At 45.7% G+C, this 22,618-nt stretch overlaps 3 protein-coding genes across 12 annotated transcripts; all 3 read right to left on the bottom strand.

The window, feature by feature from the left end:
* Positions 1–129: 129 nt before the first annotated feature.
* Positions 130–9,469, bottom strand: syngr2b (synaptogyrin 2b). Its single transcript, XM_010872600.5, has 5 exons — positions 9,196–9,469; positions 4,636–4,768; positions 4,156–4,260; positions 3,829–3,965; positions 130–3,041 (listed from the first exon to the last, which is right to left on the bottom strand). Exons 1-5 carry the CDS (start codon positions 9,310–9,312, stop codon positions 2,781–2,783), a joined length of 753 nt encoding a protein of 250 aa, XP_010870902.2. The 5' UTR covers positions 9,313–9,469; the 3' UTR covers positions 130–2,780.
* Positions 9,470–10,135: 666 nt separating this feature from the next.
* si:dkey-93h22.7 (Fc receptor-like protein 3) lies at positions 10,136–15,990 on the bottom strand. Of its 6 annotated transcripts, none has more exons than XM_013135180.4 (13): positions 15,761–15,988; positions 15,383–15,409; positions 14,953–15,079; positions 14,436–14,611; positions 13,471–13,657; positions 12,929–13,035; positions 12,351–12,659; positions 11,850–12,152; positions 11,603–11,704; positions 11,365–11,395; positions 10,635–10,752; positions 10,373–10,438; positions 10,136–10,276 (listed from the first exon to the last, which is right to left on the bottom strand). In XM_013135180.4, the coding sequence occupies exons 1-13, from the start codon at positions 15,792–15,794 to the stop codon at positions 10,184–10,186; spliced, it is 1,680 nt and encodes a 559-aa protein (XP_012990634.3). In that variant the 5' UTR covers positions 15,795–15,988; the 3' UTR covers positions 10,136–10,183. The 6 variants fall into 6 exon arrangements, 4 of the variants coding, with proteins under 4 accessions (XP_012990634.3, XP_010870903.4, XP_012990635.3 ...); XM_010872601.5 differs by having other exon boundaries at positions 12,351–12,617; XM_013135181.4 differs by lacking the exon at positions 11,603–11,704 and having other exon boundaries at positions 15,761–15,989.
* Positions 15,991–16,252: 262 nt separating this feature from the next.
* On the bottom strand, positions 16,253–22,424 carry LOC105012023 (Fc receptor-like protein 5). 5 transcript variants are annotated; one of them, XM_029122014.2, is made up of 11 exons: positions 22,341–22,424; positions 22,081–22,107; positions 21,283–21,558; positions 20,787–21,089; positions 20,380–20,652; positions 18,933–19,244; positions 18,666–18,776; positions 18,536–18,563; positions 18,297–18,323; positions 17,016–17,160; positions 16,253–16,830 (listed from the first exon to the last, which is right to left on the bottom strand). In XM_029122014.2, the coding sequence occupies exons 1-11, from the start codon at positions 22,408–22,410 to the stop codon at positions 16,810–16,812; spliced, it is 1,593 nt and encodes a 530-aa protein (XP_028977847.2). In that variant the 5' UTR covers positions 22,411–22,424; the 3' UTR covers positions 16,253–16,809. The 5 variants fall into 5 exon arrangements, with proteins under 5 accessions (XP_028977847.2, XP_028977849.2, XP_028977848.2 ...); XM_029122016.2 differs by having other exon boundaries at positions 21,283–21,522; XM_029122015.2 differs by lacking the exon at positions 18,297–18,323.
* Between the last annotated feature and the right edge of the window lie 194 nt (positions 22,425–22,618).

The following is a 22,618-nucleotide window of genomic DNA, read 5'->3' as shown; positions in this document are numbered from 1 at the left end:
GCCAGACCCAATATCAGGCACAAAATAACTCTACATTATTATGCTCTGATTACCTTAGTTCAGCTAGCTGTCTATGGATTTGTACGAAAAAGTCACCAGTGAACAGATCAAAATGACAATGACCAAAGATTGGATTTTGAGGACAGCTTTTTATTCTGCCCCACACAGATACAGGCATTTTAAAACCAAACCAGTCGGTCAGTGATTCTGTGAAAACCGATACCGGAACCACAGAAGGCACTTCCTAGTTTTCACACAGTGAGGGACTCGGGAACAACAACAACAACAAAAAGCACACAACAGGTTTCTTAGTGCTAGAAAATATATATATTAAAGGTACATGAAAGTGTTTGACAGAATAAAAATTAAATAGAAAACAAATCAAGTAAAATACACCCGTCACCCCTAGACTTAATAATCTGTGCAATCAACAACATGGCCGGGATTAAACTCCAGAGTTATAGAGTACAGTGGACCGTGTGGTATTTCCTGAAGTTTGTGAAGATTTTGTTCTTAGGTCGATCAGCAATACATTTTTAAATATCAATACATTAAAGGTCATTGTATACACCTTGGGTATGTCTTGGCCCGTGTTCTAATAAATATATATTTTCCAAATAAATCCTAGTCATCTCTTTTAATCGACCGTAAATAAATATTGGCAAATGGTGAAGGTTTAACTGGACCAGCAGCGAGGCCAAGCCGATCACCCACGGGCAAATGTGTTCAGGATCACAGTTCCGCTCAGCAGTTGGTAACACAAGTCACACGCCGTTCACTTCTGTTAAGAACGCAACAGTCAGACCGCGGTGAACCAACCCCGCTAAAGGTCCGGTTCAGCGTGCCAGCATTCTGTTACATGGTCAACGGTGCCGCCGATGTCGGAACAGGTCTCAAAGATGGCACGGAAACACACACACGCGAGACCTCGTTCCGCCTGGGCCACGACCACCGCGGTCGGCCAAGCGATACTCCAGAGGCCGCGCGTGAACCCATCCGTTGTGCCATGTGTACGAGGCACTCGTCAACCGCGAACTCGCGGTTACCACGGTGACGTCATTACAAGCCTAAGGCAACAGAACACCGGGGTTGGCGTTCAGAGAGGCTCGACGGGTTCGGATAACATGCAGTAGCACATCTTAATTGGCATGTGAAGTCCCAAGAACCTCTGTGTGGGGCGCAAAACAAAGTGGCAGTTGGTCTGTAATGGGGTGAGGGATGCCAAATTCGATTGACTTGTTTTTACTTCCCATCGCGAAACGTTCTCCACTGCGTGTCCCAGTAAACACCGCCGTAAAGGGAGGCCAGTTATGTTGCAGTTGAGTGGTTAATGAGTAAGCGTTTTTACCTTCCGTAGTACAAAAACAGGAAAGGTCGAAGACAAAGCTGGGGTTCTCAGGAAGGACAACAAAACAGGTCTTTAACATTTTGAATCACATGTCGCTTATCCTGTTTAAATCAGTAGTCTCAAGATATACTGGTTTCAGGTCAGTGAAGTAATCATACTTCATCGAGATAAGTGTGCCAAATTGAAAACCAAAAGAAAAAAAAGTTGTTTTTTTAAACACACACACACACACACAACCATTTGACAACCTTCAAAATGGTGGTTTGAACATCAATATTCAGTATGTACAGAAAGATTCTCCTTTACAGAAGCAGTGGCTGAGACTTCTGGTGGGAGGGACAGAGGCAGAGAAGTACACGTGGATTGGCTGGAGAAAGCCATTGGCCACTTCCACAAGAGCTCTCAGTGGCTGATTCATATGCCATATCATGTGACATCCATCCCTGTGTCACATGACCTTCAATATCCATTGCATACCTCCCCTCAGTGACACCCCTGGTTCTAGTTTAAAGCTTCCCTTTAAGCACAGATCTAAGATCAGTTCCCCTCACTTTTCCCCTTCAGCTGTCACCGCAAGCATCAAGATATCATCTGACTCACATACTATTTGACACCATTACAAGCTTGTCTGCTGACGATGGAACCAATAGAAAAAGGACCCAGTCAACATGGCACTCCAGTCAGACCGGACGAGAAAAAAAGATTTAAAACAGTTCTGAACACAGGTCTGGTGGCAGGCCTCTTCCTTCATGCTGGTTTCAGTAGAAGCTAAACACTACTAATGGCTAAAGAGGTCATCCACCCACAGAAAAACAAATAGTAAAACAGTGTATTTACAACTGGTGAAAGCCTGTCACCTATTAGTGGGTGAAATTCACCCATGAATAAACGTCTAGGTGGTCCGTCTGAAATCGGGGAATATCGTGAGGCAACGCATCACAGGTGTAGTTATGCTGGAGATGCTGCTTTTAAAAAAAAAAACGCTCTCCGGAACATTCTTTTCCGGTTGACGGTACGGACATATTTATTGCGCTACATTGCCATGACGACAAAGCGGACAAACACTGTATTTCACTCAAACCTTCCGCAAATGACAGTTCGCCGTCAGATTAATATCCTTTTGCGGTCTCTAACCGCCACCACGCAAAGCAGCTCTCCATTCAAACCATCGTTTCCCAGGGCAACTGGAATCACACCTAAACTGACGGTGCGTCTCGCCGGACACCGCCCATTACAACAACTAAAAACGCAAACACAAACAGACCACAAACAGAAATCACCACGTAACTGTTTTCACGTGTAATTTAACAGAGTGCCACACGGGAGGTTTTGGGTGGACCGCCCCTCTCAGGTTAGGATTGGCGTAGGGGGAAACTGATCCCAGATCTGTGGGGGGTGGGGGGGGGAGGGGCGGACGTCAACCCGGAGGCCTTCAGTAGCTGGGGGGCTGGTATTCCCCCTGGGGCTGGGCGACGGGGGCGGCGATCGGGGCGTCGATCGGGGCGAAGGGGGGTTGCAGGTAGTTGTCCGGGGCGCCGGTGGGATACGGCGAGTAGGTGGTGGGCACGTAGGCGGCGGGGGCGTAGGTCGCGGGGTAAGGGGTGTGCGGTTCCAGTGGGGGCTCCATGTAGTTTTTGGCGACGTCGGTGAGGCCGAGGCGGTATCTCCCCAGAGCAAAGTAAGTCAGGATACCCTGTTCAGACAGACACAGAGAGAGAGAGAGAGAGAGAGGGAGAGAGAGAGGAATCGTTTCAATACAGTGCGTCTGTAAACTTGACAGATCCCTCTGCGTCTGCAGGCGCTTCCAGTCAACGCTAGGGGCGTGCGCTTAATCCTCATGAACGCTTCCATGTGGCAACAGTCAAACAACAGCACCAGTGGTATATCCAAGTGCAGTGGGAAACATTCAGCAGCCTATTCTCCGGATCAGAGCTGTAATATACTGCACTAGCTTTTTGAGATTAGCATAAACTACTAACCTGTAGAGACGGGACTCTGCCTGTTGCCAGGGTAGTTAAACGGAGAGACGCTACAGCTCCAACTTTGACTTTGGTCATTCTGGCTAATAATTAGCTAAACCTGATGGACATTTCTCTACATAATGGAAGGCTCTAACCAGACATTTCATTTCTGCCTGACTCTGTTTTTTTGGGGGGGGGGGGGGGGGGACCAAATAAAGACACATTGCTATAGACTCTATGCCAGACGTGACAACGTCACTGTCTGTAAAATAGATGTCAACTGAATTGGGGGGGTTTCAATGAGTAATGTTTTAATTGGTTAGCAACACTGTTCTACGTGTGGTTTCACTCCCGCCTAGAAAAATCTCTGAAACTGAAGCCCGGCGTTGGTAAAACGTGGGAGTGGGAAACGTCCTGGGCCTTTAAATTCCACAAGGAATCGTTAGAACCATCTTGTGGGATCAATCTGCTCCAGTGGGACACAGGCTGACTAAGGGGTGCAGTGCCAGTCCTCCTCACCCAGGTGGCGATAGAGAAGAAAGAGAAGGCGATGGTGGCGCGGGCGGCGTCCTTCGGGATTGCGCTGACGTGTTCCGTGCGACCCCACTGACTGGCCAGGACGCAGAAACAGACAAACCACAGGAACGTCCACACACCTGACACACACACACACACACACACAATTTACTGTCACTTTTCATCATAGCGTAAATGTGTACAGATATATAGTTACTGTATTGTTAATCCATGACTGCTGTTATGTTAGCCTCTGGTGAGACACGCACTTGAAAGTTGGAGTGATTTTGGTCTTTCTTCATGAGAACACACACACACAAAAACACACACCTGAAAATCCCAAGTCGGCCATGACAGCATACTTCCTTTCCTGCGCGTTGCTCATCAGTGGCAGGTAGGCGTCCAATAAGAAGAAGCCGCAACAGGCCAGGAAGGCTACAGACATAAAGAGACAGACAGTCTGTTGTCAGTCACCAGGAAGAGAGACACCAGCATTCGTAGCTTTTCTCAGTTCAACCAGCCAGCCTCGGCCGCCATGACAGAAGATGCTGTTAAGAACACGCGTTCTTCTGTGGCACGCGTGATGCTGCCGACATTCCACTTGCAATCTGCAATCAACCAAACGTGCTTTTCTGGAGTGGAATGACGGCTACCATGGCTAAGCTACGGGCCCACTAGTTAGAGACCAGGGATCAGCATGTCCTCCTCTAACACTAACCTTCACCACTAGTCCGGGAAATTAGAAACTGACCGGGGGTAACCTTACCCAACTCGTTTTCCCCAGAGTCAGCGATGACCCCACCCACCTACCTATGACGCCGATGCCCACCGCGTAGTGACACACAGAGTCGTTCTGGTTGAACACGCAGTGAACTTCGCTGGAGTTGGGACGGTTGATGAATCCCTCTGCGGTGATGCACGCAAACACCACGATGGAAAAGATCTAGGGAGAGAGATACCCGGAGAGGAGGAGGCAAGTTTACACGGAGAGGAGGAGGCAAGTTTACACGGAGAGGAGGAGGCAAGTTTACACAGAGAGGAGGAGGCAAGTTTACACATCGCTGCGCTGCCCGTTAAAGGCCTCGGTACCGCCGGTTCTGTCCGGTCCACTGCGAGAGCGGAGCAGATGAACCGGCCCGGGGCTGTCTTCCAGTGGTTCCATGCATCGGACCTGTTCCAGAGCTAGCACGCCTGGGGGATAAATGGGAAAACGTCTCGGGGGTTCCCGGAGGAGAGTTTTGAGAATCACTGCGTTACAGCCTGGGCCGTTTTAAAAGCCTTTTGCTGTAGGGGGGAAAAAACATTTCTTATTGGACAATCCCTGGTAGCCACTCCCCTTGTCAGTATGTTTTTTTCGTTTGGTGTCTAATGAACGGGAACCAAGCCTCCGGCTGTCAGTTCAGTTCCTGTCTCATTCTTGTTACTGGTCTACCGCCGTCATGTGACCATGTGACCAGCCAACACTGAAAAACTTGTGACTAGAGACACCCCCGCCTTCCCCTCAAACTATTAATTATGAAGAGAGACAGAAAACATTGTGACAGTCTCACGGCTGAAAACAAGAGTTATGGGGGAGTTCCAGAGAGAACTGAGAAGTGTCCGTTACAGAAATCATAGTGACAGAAACAGAATGGGGAAAAACCAAACAGCAGACTGCCTAATGACAGCGTGAGGGAAGAGAGAAAGAGGTGGAAAAACACCCTCGTGTCCATGTAATATTTCCCCTTTTTTTTATTTAACACTCACAATTCACATAGTACTCAAAAGTTTGGACACACTTATCCCATTCAAGTACAGTATATGTCCAATTTTAAACTTGCGTGGCAATGTGAACTAGCGTTTCCCATATGGCATTAAAGCCCTCAAAATGTGAATCGAATCGAGACGGTAAGAGAGCAGGGGGAAACGGAACAGCCGGTGGAGGGGAGTGATGGACAAGATGGAGAATGACTCACTGTTTGATCTTTTCAAATCTTTCCAAACGGCGAGAAAGAATCGAAAAATAAGACCAAAACCAGATGCAGACAACAATGACAAAAACACACACTGTTAATCTACGATGAGTAACAGCCCTGAAACCAGGTCACACTAGATGTGTGTGTGTGTGTGTGTTCCACTGCATATGAGTGGTCATTGGCAGACAATACCAGCAACCATGGAAGGGCCTGGGGGGGGATATCACCTTACCTAACATCCACCCTCCTTTTCCACTCCTGCCATTAGAGGTAGTGGCAGTGGGGGGGGGGTTGTGTCACAGAGGGCACATTCTGTCCATGGTGCTGTGTTGCTGTTTACCAGGGCCGCGACCGAGCCAGAGTCGCGAAACACTCACTGGTGCTGCGGGAAGGAAACAAAACACCAAGCAGACTTCACGTCTTCTGGGAAATGGCCCCCTAATGTCGGAAACGGCCGTCGTTGTCCTGTCGTCCAGAGTCACATTCATCTGTGTATTTTGCCAAGTCATGAAACACATTGTTTTATGTGCTCTTGTTTTTTTTTTTTCAAAGGGACTATACAGACCATTTTGGTCTGCGGTTCATGCCAGTCTGCATCTTCCTATTGGTATTAAGTCTACGACTTCCCTGTTCATGCTGGGACTGTTGTTCTGACAGCGGACACTCACTTGAATAAACCGATCATTAGGTTTCACAGAGGCGATGCATTTCCATCGGTGTTGTAAACGTTTTGTTTGTTGTTTATAATGATTACAGTTTGTTTTATTATATTCAGTTGCACACTTGAAAATGAGACAAAGCACCTGAATCGATTTTATCCTGAAAATGTTCAATTAAATTTCAAATAAGTAAATAAATGTTCCTGGATAGGGGAACTCAAGTGTCATGTAAGCTATATGTACTGTGCAGTGGTAGGACTCATTCTGGACGAAATTCCTCATGCTTAGACCCAAAAGGCATAGCTAGCTAAATCCCAATAGCCAGCTTACTATTAGCCAGTAGCTAGACAGGAATGTTAACTAACCTACAAGGCTGCAACATAACATTAAGAGTTACATTACAGTCAACGCTAAACTGTGTAATAAATGCACACAATTACATATTTTGAACGACCCCACCAATTAACCACAAGGCCGTAGCTAACGCGGGGAAATGTGGTTCGTTATTCAGGGGTCCATGGCTTGTTAGGGCCCACTGATATCAATGTCATCCATAAGTGTGGGGGTCCCGGGCATTTAACTCTTCAGAGGGCCCAGGATTCCTAGCAACGGTCCTGGCCAGCCAACTAATGTTAGCGGGAAACTAACTACGCCAACGATACGAGCCCTTAACAATGAACTGATTGTCCATGCACGGGTACAGCACAACGACAATAATGTTATTTTTAAATATTGCTTCCAAAAAAGCACAGCTAGCCACCTCGTTACCTGCAAAAGTTAAATGCACAATACGCAGAATATATTAAATGCGGAAGCTTGGTGAATTGCAGCACAGTTTACTTTCAAACCAACTCTGCCCAATCAAGGGAGGTAACGTTTGTTTTATTATGAACATTGTGTGGACCTTCTATATACAATAACAATAAATCCACGCATTATGGATGCCATGTCACAAGAATTTCCCTGTGCAAACTTTGCAACTGTGTGAATTGACTAGAGACCAAATATTCCCAAATGTCAATTTACGCTCCACTCTCCAGCTTTCCACTCGCACTAATACTTTCACTTTTGGTTCACCAGCTTACATTTTTAGACAGAGAGAGATATATATATATATATATATATATATATATATATATATATATATATACACACATTAAATATTTTTAACAGCGATGTAAATAGACTATTCACTGATAGTTTCTCCACATAAACATAAATTGAGTAGACCGTGCAGAATATTAGCAACCCGGAAATGACCGAGAGATTTCGGTTGCTCTGATCGGCCGTCGTTCATCCATGTGCTGGAGTAGGCGTGACCATCTATTGGTGTCACCGAATGAAGAGTGCAGCTTTTGCGATCCGGCTTCGGTTGTCCAATATCAAATATGCAATTTAGATTGGGCTTTTGTACGCACCAAGGACGGGTGAGAAAAGATAATGAAAAAATAATTTCACAATAATTGTTTTACAATTATTTCATATTATAGTAGGCATTTTCTGATAGGCCCATTATCAATGTATCGCTTCTTTGTTACTAAACAAGACAGTAGCATACCGTTGGACTGGTCTGTTAGTGTGTAGCTTACAGACCAAGTGGGAGAGTTAGTAGCTTATGTTTTTTCCGTTTGTGTGTAGCTATGTAGAGACCAGTCAACAGATGCTAATTAAGCAGTTAAGCAGCGGAGTACCTGAGAAGTGCGCAGATGTCTGTATTGGTACTCAAACACACACAAAACAATTTGGAGTTACTTAAACCTAATGGACCAAACACAATACAGGTGATGTTTTATCTGCCATGAGGCCCCTCTCTCCCCCTCTCCTTGTGGAAAGTACCCGCACTTCCATGCGGTGGCTCAACGTGACAACACAAAATGTCTCATACACAAATTCTATAAATAAATAAATAAATAAATAAATAATGTATGCACTCATTATGGTCAGTCTGTACATTTTAAGTAATTTAGTAATCTAAATACAATCTCAAAGGAATCACTAGCGGCTCTGGTGAAAAGTCCTGCGCTGTGTAGGAAGTGTGTCATTTGGACGGCTTCACTTGTCTGATAAAAAAAAATTGTGAAATAAAATATATATATACCGTATCATGAAATGAGAACAGAAAATGTATCCTTGTTCAAGCTTTGGATCCTATTTTAGTCTGATATCTACTTCTGCTTCGCGTACATGCGTGCGTATCACACAACAACAAACCCAGCTGCCCAATCCTCAGGTGGTGTTCGTATGTCATTTCGTGACGTATCCACTATTTGTCACACAATTCATGCATGACATGACACGAAAGCTTCACGCTGGCCTAGTTCAAAGTTGAGCTCAAGCGCACTGCTAAGCCCAATCAATCAGTTACGTGAAAAAATGCAGGGAATAAAAAAATTCTCCCCTGCCCCACCTACTCTCTTCCACAATGGTGTGATTGTAGTCAGTAGAAAATATGACAGCCAGGCTGTCTGATTGCCGGTTGGCAACCGTAGAAGCTACCCATCATGTCTGTGAGCAACTGCTCGCTGCATTGTCATGATGACACCGATCACAACATAATACCTCAAGAACACGAGAGTAACAAGTCGCTTCGCATGAAATTAATTCGTTATCTTCAGTGGCATTGGGGAAGATCGGAAAATGTATCACAACGCTTACAAAGTGCGCTCTAATTGAGTTTCTCGCCAACTGGTTAACGTCTCGTTCTTGTCCTTCGTTCAAACATTTTGATCAGTAACGCAAGTCTTCGACAAACTTACCCAACTCAAGAAGCGCACGATAGTCTGCGGTTGTTTGGCGAACTTCTGGAAATCGAAGCTGCCGCCTGCGAGCGAAGCTCCGTACGCGGTGGAACCAGCTCCCCCGGTCTCCTCCATTATTTTCAGTTGTTCTTCACTTCACTTCTGATCTCAGCAACGATCCGTCCTTCCTTCCTTGTGACTTCACAGAAGCTTCTAAAATTGACAGCACCAAACCAACCTTCTTGTTTTCGCTAACGAAATGAGTTTCCTGAAAGTGAGAGTAGCGTATGCCCCGCCCGGTCTTGTTCCCCACTAGAGACCGTCGTGAAAGTGACAGTTAACACAAAAGAAAAAACGTGTTCATTGTTGATCAACCTCAGAGATTGTCAGTAAAATGCGTATTTAAACCACTTTTGAGATTTTACTGATTTGTACTTCACTAACCTGAACTACTGTATTTTGTAACATTACAAGATTTTGTAATTTTATCAGCATACGCTTTAAGGAACGCGTTTGTGAACAGAGAATAACTTAGAACAGTTCAAATCCCCTCATCTAAATATATCTTGAAACAAACGTGTGCTTGTTTCGAGGGCGACATCATGCATTAATATAAAAATAAATGTATACTTTTGAAAAAATTTGAAAACATGTATATTTGTATTTTAACAATTAGTATCCACCCAGGCATCCAATCACTGGAATCGACTTAAGTAGGCAAACAATTATAATGTTGATAGCAAGAACACAAATAAATAACGTTAGCAGCCACCAACGATGTTTTTAAGTCTTCAAAATGCTTTAGTTTGCTGAAAATATCCTGTATTTGAATTAGAGACCAAACATACTAGAGTTCTGACATTTCATATAGATACATACATAGGTTATGTTTTAATTAAGTTATACAAAACGAATGGTCTCTGACCCCCCCCCCCCCCCCCCCCCCCCTCTCTCTCTCTCTCTCTCTCTCTCTCTCTCTCTCTCTCTCTCTCTCTCTCTCTCTCTCTCAGGGCTCATCAAGCAGATCATCTTCGTCCTCCAAGGTCTTCTTCAGTTCCTGCTGTATCTCTGGCCACTCATCAATCGAGTCTGATTCCCCCTGTACATGGGTAACATCATTGACTGATTAATTCATGAGTTTGTAAATTGGTCGATTAACTAATTGCATGTTGGTTGATTGATTAATTAACATCACCTGATCTGAATAAGTGTCTTTGTCAGCTCTCACCAGTTCCTCACCCTCCATGTACTCCTTTTCATCCTTAACGGAAGAAGATTAGGATAACAATGAAATATTTTAGACATCTATGTTCCCTGTTGTAAAAGTTGTGCCCTAAATCTAACTTCAAAGTGTGGACGTATGGAATTTAGAGTATGGAAATATGAGCTTGACTAAGAATGGACATGAACAAGAGGCCAAACTGTCCACCTTGTGTTCAACACACACCCAAACCTACCACTTTGTTGTCATACTCTGCCACCATAAAGCATGGGTGACCCAGGAGGATGGCGTCATGGTCATTATTATCAGCCGCCATTATTTTGTGCATCTCCAGACCAAGCCTGAGATCCAACCTGAGACAGGCAGAGGAAAACAGGGATGAATGTCCCGCAGCTGTAGTAGTTGGGGAAGACTGGATAAACAGGTAAACTCACAGGGCTGACACTGTTTAACTCACTGGGCTGACACTCTTTAATTCACAGGGCTGACACTGTTTAATTCACAGGGCTGACACTGTTAAACTCACAGGGCTGACATTGTTAATCTCTTAGGGTTGACAATGTTAAACTCACAGGGCTGACACTGTTAAACTCACAGGGCTGACACTGTCAAACTCTCAGGGCTGACATTGTTAATCTCTTAGGGTTGACAATGTTAAACTCACAGGGCTGACACTATTAAACTCTCAGGGCTGACATTGTTAATCTCTTAGGGCTGACAATGTTAAACTCACAGGGCTGACATTGTTAAACTCACAGGGCTGAAATTGTTAAACTCACAGGGCTGACATTGTTAAACTCACAGGGCTGACATTGTTAAACTCTCAGGGCTGACACTGATAAACTCTCAGGCCTCACATTGGTAAACACTCAGGGCTAACATTGTCAAACTCACAAGGCAGACATTGTCAAACTCTCAGGGCTGACTTTACTAAACTTTAAGTTATGAGAAGTGTAATCACTTACATAGACTTTTCAACATGACACTGATTGTTACCTTTTAGGAAAAAAGACAAAAGTGTTAGGGTTAAGTTGATAGGTTTAAAGGGGTAGTTGATAATGCTTTGATATTTGAAATAAAATTCTCCCGTGCCAAGAATTCTCTTCAAATGAAACATTCAATTTGATTTGAGGAGAGAAAGAGGAAGGAGTCAAACAAAAGAGTAAGAACAGTGTAACACAATAAGAGAGAATGTATGCTCACGGTAGAAGCATCCAATGAAACAACAGGTGGTCACCAAGGATACCAAAAACAGGAAACAGCCAAAGACAACAGCCTTAACGGTCAAAGGGAGCTGGTTCAGCACTGAGATGAGACGAGTAGTTAAACAACAAACCTACTGCAAACATCTGAATACAGGGTTTGACTGTATTACGTGCAACACATGAAACTTGTTGATGTGAGATTTGGAGGCACACACACAATTCCAGAAAGTTCCGTGACCTCATACCTTCTTTGTCAATGTACTTCTTCTCACTGCGGATCCCTGTTTGGTTATCAAAGCTGTTCGACACCTCACAATGGTACGTTCCGCTGCTTTCCCTCCCCACAGAGAGCAGCAGAATGGACTGCTTTGGCTGGGGCTCCACCCAGTAGAAGTCCCCTCTGTCCTCTAGGGCAGTTCCATTGAGGAACCAGCGGTACCGCGGAGAGGTTCCCCTCTCCACCGAACAATAGAACCTCAGACCCACAATGGAGAAGTTCTCTCCCACGCTGGTGTCAAAGTGCATCCACACTGCGCCCCCTACTGGAACTGGAAAACAAAGAGAATGACACATACGTAGGGGGCGTCTTCAATTGCACCCTATACGTTGCAGGGAACTACTTTAAAGTGTGCTTCTTCTGAAGAGACTCTAAAAAAAGAAAAATTAAAAACTCACCCGCATACCTCCTCCCGCACCGCAAACACACAAACAAACAAACGGACACACAAACACTCAATCACACTTACCGACGTGCATAGGAACCCATTTGCTGTGGACCACCCTGTCTCCGTTCTCAGCCTGACACTGAAGCCAGCCCATGTGACGTTCCAGGTCCACTGTAATGGGAAAGCTGAATTGCCGCACATCGACGGTCTCGTTGTCGACTAGCTCTGTCCCGTTGTAGAGGGAAAAGGTGATGGGCGGGGTTCCCTTGAGGGATTCACACTTGACGAGAGCGAAGTAGGTCCCTTCCCTCATCATTGTGAAGGAGAGCTCTGGTTCCGACACAAGCTCTGAGAGAGGAGAGGACGGAGAGGGTGGGGTCCTTAAATCAACTGGTGGGGGTAAAATAATCTGTAAATAACCCCAGAAAAGGAACATTATGACAATATAGTTGCTGTCAAGAGCTTTGAATGATTAGGTCATCTAGGCCATGGTCAAGACTAGGTCTAGGGCAGGGTCAGGACTAGGTCTAGGCTAGGGTTAGGGCTAGACCTAGACTGGGGTTAGGGTTAGTTATAGGCCACAATTAAGGTTATGGGTTGACATAGCGTGTTCTTCTTTGCTAAAGGTTATGCCTGGGACATGGGAAGCCGCTCCTGACCTTTGACCATGATATTCCGGGGTTTGCTCTGGGAGATGTAGGTCTGGGTGGCGTTGAGCTGGTTGGTGGCGACACAGCTGTAGGCTCCGCTGTCCTGGGGCACAGCCCTGTCAAACAGAGTTCCGCAAAGTCAAGTCGCCAAATGACCCGCCCATGTTACGTGGTACGTTCCGTGTTATTGCCTTCTCCCGTGTTCCTGATCACTGTCCCTATTCAATCTCCTCCTTGGTCCTCGTAAGAGTGTAACCCGAGGCCGAAAGAGTACCGTGCGCGCGCATTGAGCGACAACCTCACTCCCTTGACGCCTGACGAGGCGCTCTAGCGACAGACGCTCAGAGCCCGTTGGTTTTAGCCTCCCTGCTAGAGCGCCCGACTGCCATCCCGAGGACCCCCGGGTTCGAGTCCCAGTGGGACCTGTGTCTGTGTTCGTGCTAGGGCCTGCTCTCGCCCTGCGCCTGGGTCCGGCCTCCTGCCTACAGTGTCACGTGGATCAAGACGTGACGGCCAGCGCCATTTCAAGCCGAACCAATCTGACGAGTTACCTGTGGATAATGAGCTCCTCGTTCCGGTGGTGGTACGGAGAAGGCTGGGGGAGGCGCTTCCTGTCCACCAGCCAATGGTAAGACACGTAGTTCCCTTTGGAGATCCTGCAGAGCAGGGACAGTGTCTGGCCTTCCAGGATCTCCGCGGACCCCGTCTTGACCACCACCTCTGCTCCATCCACCGGGACTGTGGAAGGTGAATGAGTTACGAAGGGCGTCACGCTCTATTCTAAGCAAATATGCCCACCCACCGGGCCCCAGGTTGTGCCCCTCTTTGCTGTCCATCACATGATGTACAAATATATATCTTTACTATGACTGCCACTCAGCACATATCAAGTTCTCTCCAAGTACAGCGTGTCGGTCAACTGGCTTTTGTCGTGATAGCTGATGGGTCATGGTTATTTTTCCTAAACATCAAGATGAGTGATTTGTATTGCCAAAGATTAGACTGCAAGGAATGAATCATGGGTTGGAACTTGCACAGAATATTTAGGGGTTCTAAAACTCCTGGGAAAATTAATAGCGTATTTTTGTCTCTAGGACTTTTGAGCGGCTCTCAAAAACAAGTATCCAGACCAATAGCTGTGGGGGTTATAGTACAAGGCAAACTGATGGAGCAGTGTGCCCTCTGCAGTATGACATTTGTCACACCAAAGAGAGATATCTAATACTTTGTAGTTCTACAAGGACATTGATGTTCTATGCGGACACTGTCGTCCTATAAGAATGTTGTGGTTCTATGAGGACATTCTAATTCTATAAGGACAAACACTCAGTTGTGTTTCGTCTTTGTGAATTCATCCAACCACCGGCCTCTCTGAGTAACCGACAGTACGCGGTTCTATGTTCTAAGTGTTGTAGCTCTACCAAGACATTCCGACTGTACTCTGGACATTTCCAGGCACTCACATTGCGTTGAGGGGGGAAAAAGCCAAAGGATTTCCACAGGGCCCACGACTCACCGACCACTCTGAGGTGATGTCTGGGGCTGACGCTGGGCTGCACATCTGTGTTGTTCTGGATGCTGGCCACACACACCAGGTACCCCTCGTAGGAAGGAATGATGTACAGCGGGATTACGGCCACCTGTCCCGAGAGAGCACTGTAGAACCCCAAGACCTTGGACCGGTTCTCGTCTCTGGAGCCGGTAACGATTCACAGGTTAATACTGGTCATAACGTGCACCATGGTTCTAAACGTTTCTGCTGTGTACCTGTTTAAAGGCGTCCCCTATAACAAACAGCACATTTAAACAACTCCTTCTTTAAAGCCCCTGTACAACTCCCCTGTACAACTCATTGTGATTTATTAAACCGCTCCATGTGTGTCGACGACAGAGACTTTCAGATAATGTTTTCTTTTCAGTGACCCAAACTTAAAGCCAAGCAACGTCGTTTACAGGTCCGGAATTGGGTCTCTCGGATCAAGAGACAAGGTGATTGACAGCCGCTGATTTCACCAATACACCGCAACACCCACCTGAATATCTGGTAGAGGATGGACTCGTTTACAGGGTTATTCTGAATGCTACAATGGAAGTCTTCTACAGTGCGAACCAGGGCATCCAACGGACCAACCAGACGCGGCCGGCCCAGAACAGAACCACCTGGGATGTTGGGCGGAGATAAAACACACGCTCACACAGGTGTGGACTCACATATGCACATACATATACATGCTTGTTAAGACAAGGATACAGTACATATACACACACATGCGCGCACACACACGATCAGACTCAACAACAAATAAAACTCACACATGCATGAGTGCAGAGATGCTTGTGTGCAAACTCACACTCACTCACTCAAAAACACTCAAACACACACTCAAACACACACTCACTCACACACTCAAACTCATACTCACTCACACACTCAAACACACACTAAACCCACACTGCACTTACATGTTTCCTGAAAGCAGGTGTATAAACCTGGGAGAGAAGAAACAAATTGATTTTTTTTTTTAAGTAAGTTAATTTCTTGCTAACCATACGTACAATGCAGCGATAAATTCTCCAATGTTGCAGTAAAACATTGAGTGTTACAGTGAAATGTATTCCAGTAAACCACTGAGTGTTGCAGTGAAATATATTTTAGTAAACCAGTGAGTGTTGCAGTGAAATGTATCCCAGTAAACCACTGAGTGTTGCAGTGAAATATATTTTAGTTAACCAGTGAGTGTTGCAGTGAAATGTATTCCAGTCAACCACTGAGTGTTACACTGAAATGTATTCCATTAAAACAGTGAGTGTTACAGAGAAATGCATTCCAGTAAAACATACCAAGTATCACGATCACTGTCCTGAAGCAAGTCATCTTCTCACTTCAACCCATCAACTTTAGACGGCTCTATGCATAAAACACACTTCAAAAGATAAAACGATTCCCGTGTGGGGTAAATGGTTTGAATTGTTTTCATTTGCTGTATTTTAGAGCGGTTATGCTGTGGGCTGGGTGGGAATGAAGAGAGGAGAGAGGTGTGAGAGACAAAGAGGTGGAGAGATAGAGAGAGGGGGAGGGGGAGAGAGAGAGCAGAACATGGGGAACTATATAAAAAACTGTGAATAGAAAACCTAACCTGCCTTTCAAACACACACACACACACACAAACAAACATAAATACACACACACCCAGCAACATGTGCCCAGAACTGATAGCGCTGTACTCAACCACCTCCCTCAAAACTGCAGTTCCAAAACATCACAACACACTTCAAATATGTGTACTTTATTAACACACACACAACATCACAACACACTTCAAATATGTGTACTTTATTAACACACACACAACATCACAACACGCTTCAAATGGGTGAACTTTATTAACACGCACACAACATCACAACACGCTTCAAATGGGTGAACTTTATTAACACACACATAACATCACAACACGCTTCAAATGGGTGAACTTTATTAACACACACACAACATCACAACACGCTTCAAATGGGTGAACTTTATTAACACGCGCACAACATCACAACACGCTTCAAATGGGTGAACTTTATTAACACACACACAACATCACAACACGCTTCAAATGGGTTAACTTTATTAACACACACACAACACGCTTCAAATGGGTGAACTTTATTAACACACACACAACACGCTTCAAATGGGTGAACTTTGTTAACACACACAACATTACAACACGCTTCAAATGTATGAACTTCATTATTACACACAACATTGTGCATTAACATGTACTGCTACAGTATTGAAAACAATTCTACCTTAATAAAAAGCCATAAACATAAGTTCAAAATACAATACCACAGTGGAAAATGGATTGTCAGGAATCAAAGTAATTCTTTTCCTCGTGTCAAATGGTGATCTCAAGGGTCTGAAACGAGAAAAAGAACAGCAATGACAGAAAATCTATTTGTGTTTTTTTGTTCTTAAAAGTTAAATACTCCATGGACAATATTTCAGTGCAAAAAACGACTTAATCTACGTGGAATTACTGTTGACCACAGATTGGAAACCACAAACCCCATCACCATTAGAACACTGGCAGTACTGCAATACCTGATTCTGTAAATCGCTGTCAACACAGGACACATCATTGTCAGCAGAACAACTGTCCAGCCGCTTGAGTGCCGTTCCAGACGTGACCTCAGATAGAGGAAGTGGGGGTCGGATGATGCAGAAATTATCACTGAATCTTCTTTCCCTGAAAGAGTTACACAGAACAGGGGGATTATAAAAAAAAGTTTGGTAGAGGTTTCCGGTTTTTTTTGTAGTTTGAAGTTCAACAGTTTAAGATTCAGTGCTAACAAATACATTTTGTTAAAATAATGGTGACCATTGTGACTGTAACATTGTGACTACTTTTTGCAGTTTTCAGTTCGGCAGTTTCATTTGTTTCTAGGTCCACTAGAAGTAGTTTCTTTAGAGGTTTCAAGTTTTTTTGTAGTTTGAAATATTGTCCACCCCTGGGCCAGACAATGAGAGACTGAAATGGATCTTTGAAAATAAAAAATAAATTGACGCCTATTTTTAGTAAAGCGACATGTTCATGACAGATTAAAGGCCACTGAAAATGCTGAACATTTGTAATCTGTATCCAATCATGTTCAAGCATGCACATTTTGTAACGTAGCGCACCATTGTCATTGGTTGATACATTTGCGCTGACCACTCCTCTCAGGTAAACAAACCGACCCATAGCCATGCCTACAATGACACAACATTATCTATTCGCAGAGGCGGAGCTTGAACATGTCAGATTTGGTGCGTGGTACTGGCATGGAGGAATGTTTGTCCTATCATTGAAAACATTTATCACGACAGGTGATAGCATGTCTGGTAACCATGGCAATGACGGCAGCAGCTGCATGAGAATATTTCTAGTTATAACGTTAGCACGTCTTTAACGTGATCTGCATAACTTTTTACGTGATCTGCATAACTTTGACAAGATCTACATAACTTTAATGTGATCTGCATACTTGATATTCAATTAACGATGCGCCGCAAATGGCGCATGTGCTCATCTTCTCAGTCTCGCTTGGCCTTGTCGTCAGGGCGCGGTGGCCAGCTAGATTGCCAACACTTTGTACTGCTCAGAACTGTTGCTAGCTAGCCGTGGATGCATTCATTAAGAATGATTGCTATGTTTTTTCCAGGATTGATTTAGTCCTCAAGGTCATGAAGGCAGGTTGTTTCATTATGTGTTCACTGACTAATTTATTTATTTGACATTTGAAACTGCCGCTTGGTATTAATCAACTGAATTTCAGCATATACAATACATAATCTGTCCGCTCCAATTTCCAAACGTTATCTGTTAGGTTAAAGGGAAAATACCAAATATGAAGCTGGGGATCCCTGGGCCTGAGAAGAGAAGAAAGGCCTTTTATATCACTGGGAGGATGCAACGTGGACTAATGTGGCTAAGATTTCACTAAATTGCCCTGAGTCTAAAAGTTGACTAAAACTAACAGGCTCAAAATGGCTGAAATGTGATTAAAACAATACAAATATTTTTTGACCAGTTTTAGTAAAGTACTATAGAAGAAATAGAGGAAGAAGAATACTGCACTCACTCTGGCTGCTGGCTGCTTTGAACACATTCTAGGGGAGAGAGAGAGAGACTGAGTGAGGAGAGAATAAAAAAGTGTCATTTAAGACCACTGGACGCACAACGAACACACACGCGGACATAAACCAACGCACCTCTGGGATTACGGAGCATTCTCGTCACGCAGGCGACGCCCCCAGCCAGGGTCAGCATTAGGAAACAGCAGAACACTATGGCGATGACCTCTATGGTTGCCATGGTAACCTCTGTACAGACAGAGAGAAGGACGTGACCGTAACATTTCTAAGCCTTAACGTGTGTCCCATTAGACACTCGTTCCCCTGCTTAGTGGCCTGGGGGGGGGCTGTGTGTGTGTGGGGGTGGGGGGGGGGCTGTGTGGGGATGGGGTGGGCGTCACTCACCAGTGATCTGCACCAGGACAGGTTCACTCTCCACCCAGGCTGACGCGTTGTCGTAACTGTCTTTCGTCCTGCACCGGTAATACCCAGAATTCTCTGGGGTGATCTCGGCGAGGAGCAGGGTCCGCCCGGCATCCGCCAGGGCGTGAGAGGTGCTTCCCTCGCAGCAGCCGAAGAGGAGCGAGCCGTTGAGGGACCAGGAGAAGGACGGAAAGGTGCCGAAGCTCAGGTGGCACTGGAGACGAGCGGCGGACATCTTGGAATCGAACCGGTAGAGATACTCAATGTCGACTGTCACCGAGCCGCCAACTGGGACTGGACATGGAAGCGGAGGGGGGAATGGAGAGGGGGCGGAGGGGAACGGAGAGGGAACGGAGAGTGAACGGAGGGGGAACAGAGGGGGAACGGAGAGGGAACGGAGGGGGAACGGAGAGGGAACGGAAGTGGGAACGGAGGGGGAACGGAGGGGGAATGGAAGGGGAACCGACAGGAAATGGAGGCTCCTGGTCAACAGTCAGAAAACTTCCAACTGTGTCACGTCCAGCAATAAACACATAATGGGACGTTCACACCACACTGTACAAACTACACACACCATACTGTACAAACACAGTCACACACACTACACACAGATACACACACAGTCACACAAACTACACATACCACAGTCACACAGATACACATACAGTCACACAAACTACACATACCACAGTCACACAGATACACACACAGTCACACAAACTACACATACCACAGTCACACAGATACACACACAGTCACACAAACTACACACAACACAGTCACACAGATACACACACAGTCACACAAACTACACATACCACAGTCACACAGATACACACACAGTCACACAAACTACACATACCACAGTCACACAGATACACACACAGTCACACAAACTACACATACCACAGTCACACAGATACACACACAGTCACACACACTACACACACCACAGTCACACAGATACACACACAGTCACACAAACTACACATTCCACAGTCACACAGATACACACACAGTCACACAAACTACACACACCACAGTCACACAGATACACACACAGTCACACAAACTACACATACCACAGTCACACAGATACACACACAGTCACACACACTACACATACCACAGTCACACATATACACACACACTACACATGCCACAGTCACACAGATACACACACATTCACACAAACTACACATACCACAGTCACACAGATACACACACAGTCACACACACTACACATTCCACAGTCACACATATACACACACAGTCACACACACTACACATACCACAGTCACACATACACACACACAGTCACACACACTACATATTCCACAGTCACACAGATGCACACACAGTCACACACACTACACAGTCACACAGATACACACACACAGTCACACACACAAACCGGTTCTGCCCGTACCCACTTCCAGAGTTAGAGGCTCACTCGTCAGTAGCTGAGCATCATTTTCTACCCGGCAAAGCAACACGCCCATGTCTTGACCTGGAACCACGGGAACAGGGAACCAGGCAACCAGCGACTCCCCTGACACTTCGGAACCCACCTCCACATTGTCAAGAAGGAGGCGGAAGGTCACAGGAGGGGTTCCTCTGGATGACCTGCAGGTCACGTTGCAACGGTAACTTGAACCCTCTTTGGAGATGGTGAAGGAGATTTGTGGTACAGAGAGGTGAGCTGAGAGAGAGATAGAGAGAGAGAGACACAAGGAGATATCAGAACAGAGAGAGAAGAAAGGGATAAAGGGGGAATCCAATAAAAGGATTGGGTGATTGTAATTACCCTTTGACCTTTAAACTCTGCGGTTATACCTTTGACCTTGATGTTGACCTCACTGCTGCTGGAGAACCTTCTGTCCATCAACATGGTCCTGGCTATGCAGTAATAGTTCCCAGCATGCTCTGCTGTGACATTCTCCACAATCAGCGTGTTTCCCAACAACAGGCGCGGGTTCAAAGGTGACGTTGGCAATGATGTCACTTCCTGTCGGTTGTGGAACCAGGTGTAGGAGAGGTGGGAGCCAGCTCTGACATCACAGCTGAGGGTGAGCCGTGACCCCTCGTAGAGGACAGGGGGCTGAGGGTCAGATGTCACATGGGCGCCTGAGACCAGAACTGGGAGCGGGGTGAAGGCGTGGTGGGGGAGGGGGAGGGGGGAGCAGACAAAGAGGTCAGGTAAAAGCATTTAGCTGGAAAACTAGCTATTCCACTGCAGAAACGATATCCCATACTCCCAGTACAGAAAAGCCAAGAAACACACAGACACACACACACACATGCACACACACACACACATTCTCCTACTTACTGATTACTTGCAGATGGATCATTCCACTGTGGTTTATGGTCCCCCCTGTCGTGACTCTGCATTGGTACGATCCCTCTGACGTCTCAGAGATCTTCAGGCGAAACACCGCTTCCTGGTCGTTGTCTGGGACGACCCTCGTTTTGACTGGGCTTCCGTCCTTCAGGAGCTCGAATGCGATTGGCGCCGGCGACCCAGGCGACTTACACTGGAACACCACCACGGACTTCAGGTAGGCCTTGTCTGGACCAATCAGATCAGGAGGAGGGGACCCACCCGCTGCGGGAACAGTCGGAACTCAATGTTGACCACGTTGTCCTGGCGATGAAGCTGCATCGGCTCAGTGGGTGTATTACATGAACTGACCGCATTATCCCATTCCCTCCAGCTGTCTGGTGAGCAACCGCACCGCCGATGACATGGCACGCAGCCATTGGTTGGTGGACGCAGTGACTGCGCCGGGCAACGCGGACATAGTGTTCAACAGGGTTCAGAGGTTTTCTACCTGGATTCCGCCTGTCGGATGCTATTGAATGCAAATTCTTCATGCTAGCTAAATGCTAATGCTAAACACCTACGGTTCCCACACAAGGTTATTGGCCACTCTAATAACTCTAGTCCTCTAACTGGAGGCCTGGAGTTTCCCAACTCCAGTCCTCCAGTACCACCAACAGGACACACTTTCACTGTAACCCAGCCAAACATAGCTGACATAGCTGACCAATTATGAGGCTTCCATTGAGTTTAATTTGTATGGAGAGAACAGAAGCTATTGGAAATTGATTAGTTTGTAATACATACCCACTGCAGAGACCAGACCAGCCAAAACTGGAACAGACAAGCAAGAACACCTGAACTTTACTATTCCCTTAAAATTGTTAGCCTGGGTGTTATTGTTTCATTCATCCCGTAACCCTGTCAGCCTGGGTGCAGTGCGTGTGTGGGATTTTCAGCTCTTCGTGGAATTACTGTGTTTAGGTTTACAAGGAGTGAAATAGACTTGACAAGATCACGAACACCTCTGGATCCACAGCTTCAAGTAAAATATGCAACTGACTCACCTAAAATGGAGAGTAAATGAAGTCCTTGTTCCTCCTTTACAAGGTAAGTTCTTCCTGCACGGCGCGCCATTTGTATAAGTGATATGGATGGATGTGTGTGTGTGTGTGTGGAATTGGGTGTTTCACAGCCGACCACATGTTACAACGAGATAAGGTTAACAAGTACATCTTCAGTAACACGTCTGTTTTGCTATATCATGTGTTTCGCTGTCTTTTTACCATCTACAGTAAACCCAAGACTATGATCAAAATCTAGTGAACAAACACCACTCACGGAT

This window comes from Esox lucius, chromosome 9 (assembly GCF_011004845.1).
Source record: "Esox lucius isolate fEsoLuc1 chromosome 9, fEsoLuc1.pri, whole genome shotgun sequence".
Lineage (NCBI taxonomy): Eukaryota > Metazoa > Chordata > Actinopteri > Esociformes > Esocidae > Esox > Esox lucius.
Note: the sequence above shows the minus strand (reverse complement) of the source record. Positions and strands in the feature narration are given on the sequence as shown.

Excerpts from the sequence above, each read along its gene's own strand:
- LOC105012023 (XM_029122014.2), bottom strand. The coding sequence starts at position 22,410 with ATGGCGCGCCGTGCAGGAAGAACTTACCTTGTAAAGGAGGAACAAGGA. Across the intron at positions 21,559-22,080 it reads TGGTCTGGTCTCTGCAGTGG|CGGGTGGGTCCCCTCCTCCT; the intron begins GTATGTATTACA and ends CTGTTCCCGCAG. Across the intron at positions 16,831-17,015 it reads ACAGCGATTTACAGAATCAG|ACCCTTGAGATCACCATTTG; the intron begins GTATTGCAGTAC and ends TTCTCGTTTCAG.
- si:dkey-93h22.7 (XM_013135180.4), bottom strand. The coding sequence starts at position 15,794 with ATGACTTGCTTCAGGACAGTGATCGTGATACTTG. Across the intron at positions 15,410-15,760 it reads GACAGTGATCGTGATACTTG|GTTTATACACCTGCTTTCAG; the intron begins GTATGTTTTACT and ends CTTCTCTCCCAG. Across the intron at positions 10,439-10,634 it reads CAGAGTATGACAACAAAGTG|GATGAAAAGGAGTACATGGA; the intron begins GTAGGTTTGGGT and ends TCTTCCGTTAAG.
- syngr2b (XM_010872600.5), bottom strand. The coding sequence starts at position 9,312 with ATGGAGGAGACCGGGGGAGCTGGTTCCACCGCGTACGGAGCTTCGCTC. Across the intron at positions 3,966-4,155 it reads GGCCGACTTGGGATTTTCAG|GTGTGTGGACGTTCCTGTGG; the intron begins GTGTGTGTTTTT and ends TGTGTGTGTCAG. Across the intron at positions 3,042-3,828 it reads TCTTCTCTATCGCCACCTGG|GGTATCCTGACTTACTTTGC; the intron begins GTGAGGAGGACT and ends CTGTCTGAACAG.